Source organism: Atheta coriaria, unplaced genomic scaffold (assembly GCF_025399875.1).
Source record: "Atheta coriaria isolate IRGN ID8LTWV9N9 unplaced genomic scaffold, Caltech_Dcor_3.1 hic_scaffold_8_pilon, whole genome shotgun sequence".
Classification (NCBI taxonomy): domain Eukaryota; kingdom Metazoa; phylum Arthropoda; class Insecta; order Coleoptera; family Staphylinidae; genus Dalotia; species Dalotia coriaria.
This window is the reverse complement of record NW_027045450.1, coordinates 4,472,110-4,487,190: the sequence shown is the minus strand read 5'-3', so window position 1 is coordinate 4,487,190 and position 15,081 is coordinate 4,472,110. Positions and strand designations below refer to the sequence as shown.

Below are 15,081 nucleotides of genomic sequence, written 5' to 3'. Positions count from 1 at the left end.
CTCTAACCAAACAAAAAAAAACATCATGAATATTTTAATCGACTGTTCACACTTACTCCTATGTCGTTTCGCAGTGTCTATAAATATCCGAGCGCCCTAAGGTCGTACTCATTGAATGTTTCAGGCACACACAAATACTAACAAAACTATTTACATACGACTAGTTATATTATATACAGTGCGTGAAAAGAAATACGTTTGAAGTGATTTATTTATTCCTGCACGCGTTTTGCTTTGCGCAAAGCAGCTGTATTACGTAAGGTTAATCGTTTGTATTGCGGATTTCGGAATTAGATTTTCGGCGTCCGTCTCGCCGGTGCCGGTTTCACCTTGCCATCAGCCTGGGCCGGCCGCCAAACGTAAAAATAATGCGAATGCAGGGACCGGCCACTTGTTAATGACACTTTTGGTAATTGTGCAAACGTAAACGATGTCTAGCCGGCTGAAAATTATATAGTCTCGGTGCTATAACATGAAATTATATTAAAAATATTTTTTTGTTGAAATTTTATTAAAATTTGAATAAAAACACATTTTGACTTGTTTGACGGACAGCACAAGATATTTCATATGGTGCTGCACTGTAGACAAATGCGCATGCGCAAACTGCACCCCGTGACTAAAGCCCGTGACTAAAGTACTTTAGTCACTCAAGACCAAAAATTTGAAAAAACTTTCACTTTTAAAATTTACTCAAAATTACAAATGAACTTCTTTGTATTTTATTAAAATTAACATTTTAACAATTAACATACGTTTGAAATTTCCTCAAAATAGCAAAATTAAAACACTAAAAGAAAATGTAATTACCCATAATCACCTCTTACTTTCCAAACGTCGTGGTCACACGAAATTTCTCCAAAATTCGAAATTTTCCATTCGAATGATCAAAACAATGCCGGTAGACATACACAACTCATTCCGTTGCGCAAGCGTTCCACACGCACGCTAACTGCACTCATTGTGCGTCGATTTTCGGCGTTTTCGGGACTACCGGTGGCCCGTTCCGCTTCGGAGGATCGCGGCATCGAAAGCGAATGAATCATACGAGCGTCCGCAGCCAATGCCGGCTCTTTCGCGGCCGCTAAATGTCTCTCGTGGAATCGTGGCTGCCGTGTGCGCGGCGTACGTATGTCTCTGAGCGTCACACAACCAGGTTGCACCTTCATTGACGTACGAGTACTCAGCACTGCGCACTCCATTCCGACTCAACTCGGACCGCGATTCAGTCGCGCACGGCCGCCGCAGTAGAAAAGTCGAAATCGCGATCGCGAATCACCGAGCATGGATTATAAAAAGTTGCCGAAAGTGACTTAAAAGTGACTTAAACTGCATACGCACACGCAGAACTGACTTAAGTCAAGTTAGAGGCATAAGTGCGAGTATATTATATCCTGAATTAGTGCGCTGTAAAAGTTTGCGAAAGTTTGACTTAAGTAAAGTGACTTAAAGTTGTCTCAAAGTGACTTATCAGTTTAGAGACTTACTCAATATTATATAGATTTAAATATTGATTTTGAAGTGCCTTAAGTTTAGTCACACATATTTTTGAAGGTAAGAATTTTGTTGTTTTTTAATTTTTTGCGTTTTGTGAGAAAACGAGGAATGGTAGAAAGTTCAAATAAAGTGGATATTATTAACAATTAAATTATTTATACAAAAAATACATAAAATTTTTATTAACAATTATTTATATTAAATTTAACACTAATTAAACTTTATGTAATAAAATTGTTCTTTTTTAAGTTTTGAATTATTTTATAAATTAACAAAAAAAGTTATGAAATATAATTTTTACAATAAAATAGTTTAAATAAAAGTTGTAGTAAATTAAATTATCTATAAAATGACGTATTACAAAGTACTTTACGATAATTCATTCATAAGATACAAGGCTTCGAAGTTTAAAGTTGATTTCATACAATTTTTTTCAATTGCTTCAATATAATCTTAAATTAAGATAGAGATAAAACTAATTGTTCTACAAAAAAATATTACTAAAATAAATTGTTCCCAGATAAATTCTAAAAATTTTGTTTAAAAAAATATTATTGTAAAATTAACGGTTTTCCTTATAATTGACATTAAAAATTAGTTTTCAAAATAATTTTTTGCTTTTTGTGTCAAATTAGGACAAAAATAACAAAATCTCTAATAATTAGCAATTTCTATGCAAATCTAAATATCATTCACGATATGCTTACATTAAGTCAACTTAAATCTGCTTTTAAGTGACTTAATTTCCCCCTGAATGCAAAAATATCTAGCTGGCTGAATTTATCTCGCGTTAAAATTTCTCAAGGACTCAACTCGAATGCAGCGCATTGAATTAATATTTTCTCTTATCATTTATTAGAACCCACATAAACGCTGAGCAAATAAATTTTATCTCGCCGGTCGCACTCGACAACGATCTTTATATTCTAGAAAGTCTCTCAGCGCACCCATGCCATGATAACTCTCATGAGCTGTGATAAAATGAATTGCCAAGTGTCTTACGACATACTTGCCTCAACTAGTGACTTAACTCGTTGGCGGTTGCAATCGCATCGGTTCAAGGCGATTCGCCACACATCGCAACCGGTGCTGATGATGTTTGCATGCTACTCTTCTGTTGTTGTTGCTGGTGTTGTTATATTTGTTACTCCCCGTCTCTTCTCCGCGTAGCATTGACACAAATTTCGCGCGTGCATTACTCGCCGCCGACCCGGACGCTCGTAAAACGTCAACCAACGCATGGCTTAAGTCACTAGTCGAGTGCTTTACTTAATCTACACAAAAAGTGCGCAGTGTTATGTTCTAAGTTCTAAGTCAAGTTGGTTTATGACTTAAGTTGAGCTAGAATTGGAATCAGGTCATCTGTCAGTTGATAAAATAGTGATAAATATTTATTTTCGACCATCCACGTTGTAGTTATTGACTTTTGATAAAAAGTAATGCTTTAGTAGTTCAATTATGCGTAGATAACGCTAATATTTTTAGTGTTTATACAATTTATGCACTAGTTTTCTTTATTTTAATAAAAATGATTTTTTTTGCGTGGTGAAATTTGTTTATAAGATAACTTTAAAAATATGATAGATAGAAAAAAGATTTATTGAAATAATTTATACAGAGTTTAATGAATTTTAATTTTATTTTTGAATTTTTGTTTTGCATTGAGTGGTTTGGTTGTTATTGCAATTTTAGTAAAGTGAAAAGCTTGTTGTTTAAAAATCTAAAACAGAACATAAACTTTGCATTAAGATATTTTACGACTCAATAATTATACATTACTCAACAATACATCATTTTATAGATAATTTAATCCTTAACAACTTATACTTAAATAATTTTTACGGCAAATTAATAGTTTAATAATTATTCAACAATAAACAAACAAAATGCACCTCACAAGTCAAATTAAATCGAAAAAAAAATTTAATTTTTAACAAGACAAAAACATTTGACTTTATATGGTTTTGATTGATAACAAATGATCTTTAGATTGTTCACAGGCAATTTGCAATTGTTTATTTTAAGGTATTGCGCCTCGCTTGCAAAGTTTAAAACAATTCGATGATAGACATACCTCCAACGATGCTGATGATGGCAATAACAATCAGAGTAATCGTTTGTTTCGCCCGTCGACGGGCCGCGGATCGCGAACGCAGATCGCGAATTAACGATGATAACAATTGTTGTCGCGCTCGCCGAATCGGGAAGCTCGTAATGCAGGACTTCCGGGCGCGTCCACACGCGCGTCTTAATGGCGCTCGGCCTCGCGCGGGCCGCGCACGAAATTTCGGCACGAAATTATTCGCGAATCGCGAGTTTCCTTATCACTTTGCACGAATATTATGAGACGCTAAATTGTCTTACTCGTACTAACCTTGTGGGTCAGTTACAATAAAAACATGCAACTATTTGTAAATTAAAATAATTATTTTGGTAAATTTACTATTTTGACATAAATTTTACCATGGAGTAAATAAAGTCATTAAAATAAATTGTTGACAATTTAATTAAGAACACATTAATTTATTTTATTGTATAATACATTTATTTAAAAATTTTTATGAGAAAAAAATTGAAAACTTTCTTTAAAATTAAATATTTCTAAGAAATATTAAGGTAGATCACTATTGAAAACGTGGATTAATTAGGTATATTATACACTAAAATGGTTTTTGGTTAGCTTAATTGTTATAGCATCATCTGGCAATTAATAAGAGAAATCAAACGATAAAGCGCTCTTAAGTAGGTTGTACTTTCAATATCGGCGGTACTACATCAAATATCTAGAAAGTTAGGCAACTTACAAAAATAAGTTATAAAGATAAGTTATAGATAATGTTCCTGAGAATAATTTATCTAAGTAATATTTTAGTGTCAGACTAATTGTTGAGCAGTTATCGTAGGTTTAGTAACTGCGCTTAAATTAAATTCATCGTCAAAATATTTACTTATGCACTTTAAGTCAAAATATTTGATCAAATAAATAAATTAAACTATTTTAATAACAATTACCTGAAAGATAATTTAATTATGAACATCTTTTACTTAAATCATTTTGCTGTATTAATTATATTATAAAAGTTATGATAAAAATAAAAATTTAATTGATTTGTTTCAGGTGTTGACAAAATGCACCTCGTGTGGTTCCTAGCACTTGTGTGCGCCGCCCGGGGCGCACCTTTTCCGCCCCATGAACAATCACCGTGCCCATCCGATTGTGAATGCCTAACAGTGGATTTGGTAACAACCACACGCTGCACATCACTCGCGTTTGTCCAAGATGGCTCATCGGAAACGCTCAACAAAGTGTCTCACCTTGACCTGCGTCATTCAAATCTAACAAAAATCGGCGCGATTCGTAAACTGCATGGTCTTAAAAGTGTCAACATGGCGCACAACGACATCCGCCATCTTGTCGATCTTTCAAGTCTAAGTAAACTCTCGATGTTGAATCTCCGAGGAAACAAACTCAAGTCATTGGATGTCAATAACCTCCCCAAAAATTTAGAACACTTGGATGTGTCTTCAAATCATTTCGCAGACTTTCCTGATTTCGTAAATGGGAAAAAATTGAGGTTAAGAAAAATTAACCTAGCGGGTAATCCGTTTATTTGTTCCTGTGAATTGAAAGCCAAATGTGAGGATCTTAAAACTTGGGTTACAATTGAGAAACCAGTGACTTGTCGTGATGGTTCTGGAAATATTCAAGAAGTGACCAATTTGAAATGTCCCATAGTTAGACATGTTGACCACAATCAACATAATGACCTTGAAAAGATGCAAAACGACGAACAAATTGAAGGATCCGGTGAGGAACCTGAACCAACTCCTGAGGAAACTTCCGAAGAGGATCAAACAGATGTTTTTGCTGAAGATGACGAAGGTTCTTCTAAAAAATTAGCAGAAATGCAAAATGAAGAATTATTACTAACTGCATCTTCACCAGCACCTGAGTTAACAGATGAAGATTATATTGATAATGGAGACGAGGCAGAAACTGATGATACCGAGGGTTCAGGTCATTCTGGAGATGAACCTGAAGAGAATGAAGAAGAAGGATCAGGAACAGGTGTCTTAATCTTCCCAACAACTGAAGAAACTCCTTTGAAGGCTTGCAACTTCGATTGTTCCACACCTTTGACCTTGGATGATCCCACCAATAGCACTGAACCAGATCCCAGCATTTTTGACGAAATCAAAAAAGCAGTCAATGATATATTCTCTGATGAAGATGAAGATGATGAAGAATACAGTTCTACATCAACAACAGAGACACCAATGACCAATGTAGTTGTTCATAAATCCGAACAAGGTCGTTCCGATGGTGTTGTTCCTATAATCATCAACGAAGAAGATAAAATCCACTCCGTTGAAGATACAGAAGCTTCCGAAGTGAAAGAAGCAGGTAACCCTCTGGGTCTAAGCAATAATATGATAGTGGTCATCGCGTTAATCATAGTAATGGCTTGTATTATCATCTACACCATCCTGATCAAACGCAGGAAGAACAGACGTCAACCCAGACGTATTAACACAAGCCCCGGTCAGGAAATGAAGACCATCAAACCTACAAAACCAACACGGACATCACTACCACCCTCTGACAAGAGTAAAAGCATCCCAGAAAAGGTCCCATTGATGAATGGTCAAAATGGGAACCAGAACGGAAACCAAAATGGCGGAGGTCCCAAAAACGGAAGCACACCCAATGCTCCAGCAGAGGTGACCACACCATTGATCAATGAACCTCCTCAAGAAAAAGAAGACTTCCCTGCTACAATGAGGTCACCTCGAGGTGATCACAGCCCTTTACTCCCTGAAACACATAGGGTTACTGTACAAGCAAAAGAACTGACAGCGCCAAAGACACCATTACTGATCAACCGAGTACGAAGTCAAGATGGGCAGATCATCACAACCCCAGAATCGGATCAGCAATTTTAATTGTGTTATGACAACAACTGGAATACATTCCTGGTAAAGTGTGCGATTGAAATAATGACATTTTAATACCTCAGTATTAATTGCACGTGAAGCTGGAACTACAAGTGAAGATGTGATATATATGATTCGATAAAGATGGTTGTTCCTATTTATTTAACGACTGTGTGTGCATTGTGTAAAAGAAAAACACTCAAAGTGTTCAAAGGAAAACTTTAAAAAATATTGCTTGACGCTTTCCGCTCAACTTAACCTCCCCTCTTGAAAAAGTGATCATCTAAGTCAGACCGCGCTGCTTCGACGCAACTAGCGCCATCTAGTGTCGCAATAAATTACATAAACGTAAAAATAAACCCGTTGGTGCTTGTTGGGAGTTAAAAGACAATTAATTATGCAATAGTCATCACATACATATGAATAAATAATAGCCTGCCAGGATAATATATATTTTACTTGAATTGCAAACATAATAGATATTCTACTACGTCATATATTACAGTTTTCTTTTTCTATAAATATTTAATTGAATGTTATCTATTTGTATTAAGTATTGTGACGTCAAAAAAATTAAAGAACGAATACACGTTGTTATAAATATATTTCTATTTGATAAAAATTAATGGAAACTAAAAACTAAAACAACAACATAACCTACATTTTGGTTTCGAAGACAGAAGTATCATCACTACTAGACTCGCCTAAGGTTTGTGACCTTGTGCGGGATCTCTGCCTGCGTCTTCGGGTTTTCGCCGATAGAGGTCGGCCTGATTTATCGAGGAGATCGGGATTTGATTGGCTCCTCTCACTCATGTGACTACTACTTCTGACATAACTCTGTTGACTACTGGATTGGTTAGCGTCGCTGATATCTCTTGATTCCTGACTTGCTTGACTCATTCGGTTTAGTCTATGAGGACTTTTAGGTCTTTTCTTTCTACGGACTCGTTTTTCTTTGGTTTCTGGGTTGTTGTTGTTCAAATTCGTAGTGGATCTTGATTGGTTTAGATTAATGGTATTAGTAGAACCATGAATTGAAGGTGCTTCTTCTTTCCTAGAATACAAACTAGCTGTTGATCCTAATGGGGGAAGTGTAATGGCTTCGTTATAACTAGGAGGTCCTTGGACTGCTCTAGGGTCAGGTGCATTATGGGATTCTTCATTGAAGTGATCCCGACTTGCATGCATCATAGCCATTAATCTTTCTTGGACTTCTGAACGACGCTCTGCATCTGCTTCACGTTGACGTTTCTTCCTTTTGTTACATTCACGATTAATAGACACAAATAAACAACAGCTGAGGATAAACACAGCTAGTATAGTGACTGAAACCATCCAGGCTTTGTCACTCTGTGCGAAATTCCATGGGAACCATGTTGAGCTACATGCTTCATTCCAGGTTTTACCTTCGAGGTTCTGGGGAGTTTGACATCTTGCTCCTTCAACATCGGAGTTGATTTCGTTCAAGTATTTGAACATATTTTCAAAACCTCTGTTTTCACATTCACACCTCCAAGGGTTGTCTCCCACAAAAAAGGTCCTTATTCCTCTGAAGGAGGAATAGAATTCTAAGTGTACTAAACGGTTACCAATCAGGTTTAAACTCTGTAGGTTTGGAACCTTGAAGAATGTTGTATTCTTCAATGTTGATAATCGATTATTAGAAAGATCAAGTTTTAACAGGGACGTTGATGTGATATTCAAAGGGATTTCTTTGATCTGATTTCCTGATAGGTATAATATCTGCAGTTTTGACATCCCCTTTAATGAATCCCATTTAATCTGACGAATTTCACAGTTGGTCAAATCAAGAATCAACAATGATTTTGACTGGAATGGAATCATTTCATCAATATAAGTGCGTGACATATTAACCAACTTTAGATTTAAACTGTTTTTGAAGATTTTCTCATCTAAATTTCTGAATGTGTTACGTGACAAGTCCAAAGTCACTAAATACATCGCCTGGGTAAACCTATCGGGTTCAATAAAATCAATTGAGTTATCACTTAAGATAATCCTTTGTAACCTTGGCATATTCTGAAGCCAATCAGCTTCAATCCTTCGGATATGATTCCCTGATAGTTGTAATGTAGTCAGATTAGGCAACCAACTATGCGGGACACTTTCCAGGTTACAATCCTTCAAGTCCAAATGAATCAAAGTCGTTGAATTTGCATTAAAACTCTTCAATTGATAATTCCTGGTTAAATACAACTCTTGTAGACTTTTAAAGTTATTCAGGGCGGTACTATCCACAGTTTTAATCTGACATTGTGTCAAATTAAACACTTGAAGAGTTTTACTTCTGAATTGATCTTGAAGCACTGATATACTGTTCTGGGCAAAGTTTAACGTCTTCAAAGCTGGGAAGTAATTCAGTATACCTGGATTAAGCCCATAAATAGAGCAGTTTTCTAATGTTAGATGTTCTAAAGTTGCACTTGTGCATTCCGGAAAGGTTTTCAACGTGTTAGAAGAAAGATCCAGTTGTTTAAGCTGTGTTAGATTTTTAAGTGCATTTGGATGAAGATCTCTGCTACGGCGGATGGTATTCCAGGAGAGATCCAATGATTCAAGACTGTGTAAATCTTTAAAAACGGTAGATCCCAGTGAGTTGATCCGATTATGTGCGAAGATTAATTTTTGAAGGTGTTGGTACTGTGATATATCTTTTGGTATCGAAGTGAAGTCATTGTTGGACAAATCTAGAAGATTCACCTGAAAGAAACAGGTAGCTGCGGTTATAATCTGTCTGGAATTCGTCTTATAGAAATATACAGAGTGTTTTAATTTAAAAATAAATTTTTTTTCTATTTTGACGTTGTTAAAATTATGCAATCGTTTCGAAGCAACTTTTTCCGCCTTTACGCCATAACAATTTAATGTTTGGCATTGCAATTAACTTAATTGCGTCAATTATGTTTTTTATATAGTTATAGTTGTCTAAAATTATACAACGTGGAATATATTTACCTCTGAACTGATGTCTTCTGGTAACTGATTCAGGGAATTGTGATGACATGCGACAACATTGTCGAATTTACAGTTGCAATTTTCGGGGCATAATGATGCAACAAAATTGGTTTGGATGATGATTAAAATAAGTAGAATTGTAATTTTTGGCAGTGGGTTTTGTGTGGGCTTCATTTTGGAGTTGTAAGTTAATAATTCCTGCAAAATAAGAATTATTAAAATTTAAAATTTGTTTTTCTTTGATTACTCATAAAATAAATAAGATAGAATAATAATTCTTTCGCAGAATAATTCTTTAATAAATTCTGCATCTAATCTGGTATATATTTTATTTTAAAAGTGTTTATATACTGGGTAAATAAGAAAAATAAAAAAAAAATTTTACTATTCATAATTTTACACAATTATTTTTTGTTTTGCTTATAACTAAATAAATATTAACTTTTCCATATTGTTTAAAACATAATTTGATGCAGAATTTAATACAGAATCTATATTTAAACAGTTTTTGTGAAAAATTATAGTATTAACATTCGATAAACGTCAACAAACATAAAATTCGTACAATTCGCATAAATTCTGAATAAAAACATGTTTTCATCAATTACAATCGACTGGTTGTCAATTAATTCATTAAGCACTACTTACATGAAGGCAAACAAACTTCTCAAACTCTGTACACTCGTTTCTCTCGCAGTTTACGCCTGTTTTTTGTTTATTTACATCATGTCATCGTGCCGTCGTGTCAACATGGCGGCCAAGAGTCAATCGATCAACGCATCAAACCACTGTTTAATTCTCGCAATGCATTCGCACGCGTTGCGATGAAAAAATGTCCTTCGCACACGCTGCTGCTGGAATTTTATTTCAATTTTCTTCAAATCACTCTGTAATTACTTATAGTGTTCGTTTAGCATGTTGGGAATAATATCCATCAACTATAGTATATTATACACTTGATACTCACTTGTTTTTAACATTTATTCACTGGTTTTTTGATGTTTTTCGGTGGAAATTGATGGAATTGTATAATTATTACGGGCGTTGCACGTAGCACAACAACTCCGAGTGGAATATCTGTTATCAGGTATCTTCTCGGCTCTAGAGGTGAAAATTGTTATCAATTTTATACAGGATGTTGAGAATATTCTATGGGATTTATTTAAGCAGGTGTAGGAATCAAATAGGAGTAGAATTTCGTATATGAAAGTCATTATATTATGGTTAACAAGATAACACTGTGTAAATATCTACAAATGTGAGATAAGAGTTTTTAGTCATAGTACGATTACAGACCGATTGATGATAATATATATTTTCAAAAAATTAATTAAAACCACGCGTAAATAGCGATAAAATAAAAAAATAAAAAAAATTTTGTCGAAAAAAAAATTTTTTTTTTACTTAAAAAATCATCCTTTACTTTGTACTTTATAAACACGTTACTAAAACTCGGTTTATTCGCTTTTATTGCCTCCGGCGATGAATCTTCCTCACAGGAAAGCAACGCGTACGCATTCAGAATGTAATTATCCGAGATCCGACGATTTCGGCCGCAGCTTAAGACCCGACTTTTGATGGTCCGGTCAATTGTCTGCGCGCGTCTCGTCGGCACGCCGACAGGAAGTCGTAACAATCATGACTGGTATCATCTCTTGCGCATATCGATTCGCTTCAGCAACAAATTCGTATGTACACATGCTGACAGCTGAATGAAAAACGTAATTCAAATATTCATTCAAACCGCAAATAAAAGAATTTTTTAACTAATTTAGAAACAGTTTCCAAAGCAGATTAACTTAATTTTCTTTATTTTTTGCACATTATAAAGAGAAATGACACTAAAATCTTAATTAATGTGTTTTAACGTTTGTTAAATACTGTTAACTTAAGCATTAATAGATTTCTAATTACTTTAGTTAATATTGTGTGTATGGTGGGCTATGTAAACACACATGTTAACCCGGTTGCATAAATTATTATTTTCATGTATGTTGGGTCACGAAATATGTTTTGAATGAACAGACGTTTGATGTTTATGTTTATAGTTTTACCCGTTTTACGCATTGGAAAAGTAGAAAAGTAAGCAGACAAAAAACTAACTCGTTTTTATGAATGGCTGCGTTTCCAATATGTCCACGACCAGTCGTTCGCTGCATTTCATTGCATTTCCAATGCGAATGTCGCCTCCAGAGTCGTTGGCAAGTCGTAGAGCGAGTTGTGAGATGAATTTCATGCACTTTTAAAGAAGCGTGCTGTGGCTCCGGAGAGAGCACACCGAGAAGAAGTCGAAACTCGATGTTCGTGCCACTTGTAAAGTACAATTCTGCAAGGATGCCGAAGATGGTAAAACCACATGTGACTTTAAAAAATAAAATAAAAACAAAAGAAAATAAAGATAAAAACAATGAAATTGGAAACAGTAGGAAATAATTAATTAATTTGAAGAAGAAAACTGAAAATAAAGAAATTTTACAGAAATTTTTATGTAATAAAATTAAATAGTTAATTTTATTGCTTGGTAAATTAACATATGTAAGCAGAGAAACAGAAGATATTTTGAATTTATGTGACTTAAGTCGACATAAGTCAAGTTGAATCAACATTAATGTGAGGACATGAAGACAAATCGAGGTAATTTATCCATTGATCAATAGTGACAGGACATTTTGCATTAATAAACTTTATTTACTATTCTCCAATACATATTTACTTTCTATTTGTCACAAAACATCATCGTTTCTGAGAAATTTAATTTTTTTTTAAATTAAGTCATCAAAAATGCTTTAAAATCAAGTTTTGCGACTTTTAAGGCTTTTATAAAGTCTAAAAATAAATAAACTGATTATAAAAATCATAAATTTTTAATTTTCCGTAATTTGAAATAAATTTTCACTTTTTTACTTCAAATTTCTTCAATTTTAGGTTTTTTTGAGTTCTCCGAGGGTCTTTCCTCTCACGTTGATCAATCGATCATATCAAGAGCCTCGCCTTAAAGCAGAAAACATAAACTTTGTACATACGTGTTTGAATCATAATTAGAACGAGGTGGAAATAAATTGCCGCAATTGCTGCCGCTGTTGAAGTCAAGTTCGACCGACGCGCAACTTAAGTCGTCGCTGCGCGACTCATTCGTATTCGCATTTGCCATCATGCCATCGAAACGTGTTTGGAACGATCGATTTAATGACTCCTATCATGCAGATGGCACGATATCATCGCGACTCTTACGTAACATTAGATTTTATAGGAAGAACACTGCAAGAACTTAATAAGGCGATGCATCTGAACAAGATTCTTGCATTTAAACGTGGGAATTAAAGATATTGTATATTTCAGCATCAATGTAGGCAACTTACATTGCATACAAGTTCAAAAAGTTGAAATATAATTTCTGTTTCATTTTGTATGCGGACATTCTGCAATAATCATAAATTACGTCCGTTGTCTTGTTTTTATCGTCGCGTTCGCGAATATATTGTTGGCCCACACACGTACGCTGACCCAATTCGGAAGAGTTCTTGCGATGAGCGTAACCAGCCGGACCGCTTCTTCTGCAATAAACTATGCACATAATTATGGAGGTTTTTTTTAAACTTGCACAGTGCAACGCAGTGCGATTTTATTGCGAATTTAGCGTCGTAAACATGTGAAAGTAACACATGAAAAACATATAAAAGTTAAAAAATCATTTTAACCTTATTTAAACGTAGATTTGGTTGCCTACATTACACAATTAATATTTTTATTTTGATAAATTATATTTTCCTTAAAATTTTGTGGTTAAATGCTGAGATATACGATTTTTTTACATATTGATAGGATTTGTAAGGGTTTTATCGTTTACAGCATTAGGAAACATCCGAATCGATGTGATACTCGTAAAAATCGGCATATAAATTGAATCATATCGGATTTGCATTACGTGCACTCCATTTGGGTAGCGGTCAATAAATTGGCGTGTTATCCGACTGAGTGGATGACTTTTCCGGCTATTAGCTGACCGGACGTTCACAAGCCCATCTAACCCAATATTGCACAATTTCCTAAGTCGAAAAAGTCATGAATCATGATATTAAATACAAATCTTTGCTGAAGTTACATTTTTTACATAAGAGAATCAATACTTTAGCTTTTACACTGTAGGCAACTTTAAACACATCAAAATTTCATTTCATTCATGTTTTTGCAATTAACACTTTATTAAGTCATAAATTCAACAGTTATAAATCAAATATACGATGATTTTAATTGTTTTAGTTAATGTCTTGGACATTTACGTCATTTGATGTTGTTTTACGTCATTTTTACATGTCGAATTAATACGTTTATTGCGCAAACATCCGATGTCGTATAATTTCCATTTTCAACCATCATCATCAATATAATTTACATACGTTGGCACGAGTCATTAAACAAACAAGCTAACGTTAGATATTTGCCAATTTGAGTTTTACAAATTACAAATTAGCAAATCTACAGCTTTAAATAAATGTTTAATATGAATTCTGCAGTGATTCTTGTTCTAGCATTTCTAAATCGTGAATAGTTTATTATTTGAATAAATATTGAGCGTTTTGCTTGAACGCACAAGATATTTAAACAATTTTTTACGCTCGACACGCTTTGTAGTCAATAATACTTGGTATTTTGTATTTATAGTTGTTACAGAAATGTTCGAATGACTAATGTTTAAGTGTTATTTTGTGGTGTAAGAAAATTATGCGCGGAAAAAAACTCTGGTGAGTGTCGCAACGTCGTAAACTCAACCAAAAATGTCGCAATGATGTAACAGGTAATGATCTCATGTGATTCTAACGCAATAGAAATAAATAAAGTGTAAATACCGTAACAAAACTTTTATTTTTATTTTTATTGCGTTTGTGTAATGTTGGTTGCCTAGCGTTAACATCCATATTACTATTTTTATTATAATAAAATCTGAATAAAAATTGATAATAAATATTCTTTGCAGGATATCCCCCTAAGCCTTGTTCCAGTGTCTCGGGGGCGGTGGCATGATAAAGTTTCCTCCTCACGCGCGTAATTACAATCTAACAAGAATTTATCGAAACATCTTAAGCACTCGATGTCCCATAAATCGATTTAAGCGCGGCGGCGGTGCTCGACGGAGGCGGCGGACTTTCTCAGTCGATAATCCGGCCCATCGCATAAATATGATCGGAGCGGATGGCTCCATCCGAGCACGACACCGCAACACACACACACACACATACAGTGAAGTAAGGACTAAGCTTGCAAGCTTAGAGTTTGCCGCCCCCAGGACGTGGAAAAACTTCAAGGAGCCTGTCTGGGTCGACAAGCTACATCCTATCGATTAGCGATGAAAAAAGGTAAAAAACACGAGCTGGAGAGTGAAAAAGAAAAAAAAGGATGTGAAAAGGATGTTTATCCAGCTGCGGGATAGGGCGTCTGCCGCCGCTCGATTTAAATGCGGATGAGCCGCGCAACAGGTTAGCTCTTAACCCGCATCGGGATATGGAACGTGTTGAACTTTCGTCCTGGGGGCGGCGGCGCACATTCAACCCTTAATTTCAACGCGTGTGTATAGAGGGTTGTATAATTGCCAATTATAAACTTCGTTTGAAACTGTTGGTTTACATGAATGTCCTCTAATATCCTTAAATGTCTAGCGAAGTCCTGCAAAGT

At 34.9% G+C, this 15,081-nt stretch overlaps 2 protein-coding genes across 5 annotated transcripts; one reads left to right on the top strand and one right to left on the bottom strand.

Annotated features, from left to right (window-relative positions):
• The first annotated feature begins 2,761 nt into the window (after window positions 1-2,761).
• wdp (Leucine rich repeat protein windpipe) lies at window positions 2,762-7,054 on the top strand. The gene is made up of 2 exons (XM_065310376.1): window positions 2,762-2,782; window positions 4,616-7,054. The coding sequence occupies exon 2, from the start codon at window positions 4,627-4,629 to the stop codon at window positions 6,439-6,441; it is 1,815 nt and encodes a 604-aa protein (XP_065166448.1). The 5' UTR covers window positions 2,762-2,782; window positions 4,616-4,626; the 3' UTR covers window positions 6,442-7,054.
• On the bottom strand, window positions 7,020-10,504 carry LOC135797830 (leucine-rich repeat-containing G-protein coupled receptor 5). Of its 4 annotated transcripts, none has more exons than XM_065310370.1 (4): window positions 10,379-10,504; window positions 10,060-10,307; window positions 9,412-9,609; window positions 7,020-9,156 (listed from the first exon to the last, which is right to left on the bottom strand). In XM_065310370.1, the coding sequence occupies exons 3-4, from the start codon at window positions 9,583-9,585 to the stop codon at window positions 7,090-7,092; spliced, it is 2,241 nt and encodes a 746-aa protein (XP_065166442.1). In that variant the 5' UTR covers window positions 9,586-9,609; window positions 10,060-10,307; window positions 10,379-10,504; the 3' UTR covers window positions 7,020-7,089. The 4 variants fall into 4 exon arrangements, with proteins under 4 accessions (XP_065166442.1, XP_065166443.1, XP_065166445.1 ...); XM_065310371.1 differs by having other exon boundaries at window positions 10,060-10,298; window positions 10,379-10,496; XM_065310373.1 differs by having other exon boundaries at window positions 10,060-10,265; window positions 10,379-10,494.
• Window positions 10,505-15,081: the final 4,577 nt, after the last annotated feature.

Excerpts from the sequence above, each read along its gene's own strand:
- wdp (XM_065310376.1), top strand. The coding sequence starts at position 4,627 with ATGCACCTCGTGTGGTTCCTAGCACTTGTGTGCGCCGCCCGGGGCGCA.
- LOC135797830 (XM_065310370.1), bottom strand. The coding sequence starts at position 9,585 with ATGAAGCCCACACAAAACCCACTGCCAAAAATTACAATTCTACTTATT. Across the intron at positions 9,157-9,411 it reads CAGAAGACATCAGTTCAGAG|GTGAATCTTCTAGATTTGTC; the intron begins GTAAATATATTC and ends TGTTTCTTTCAG.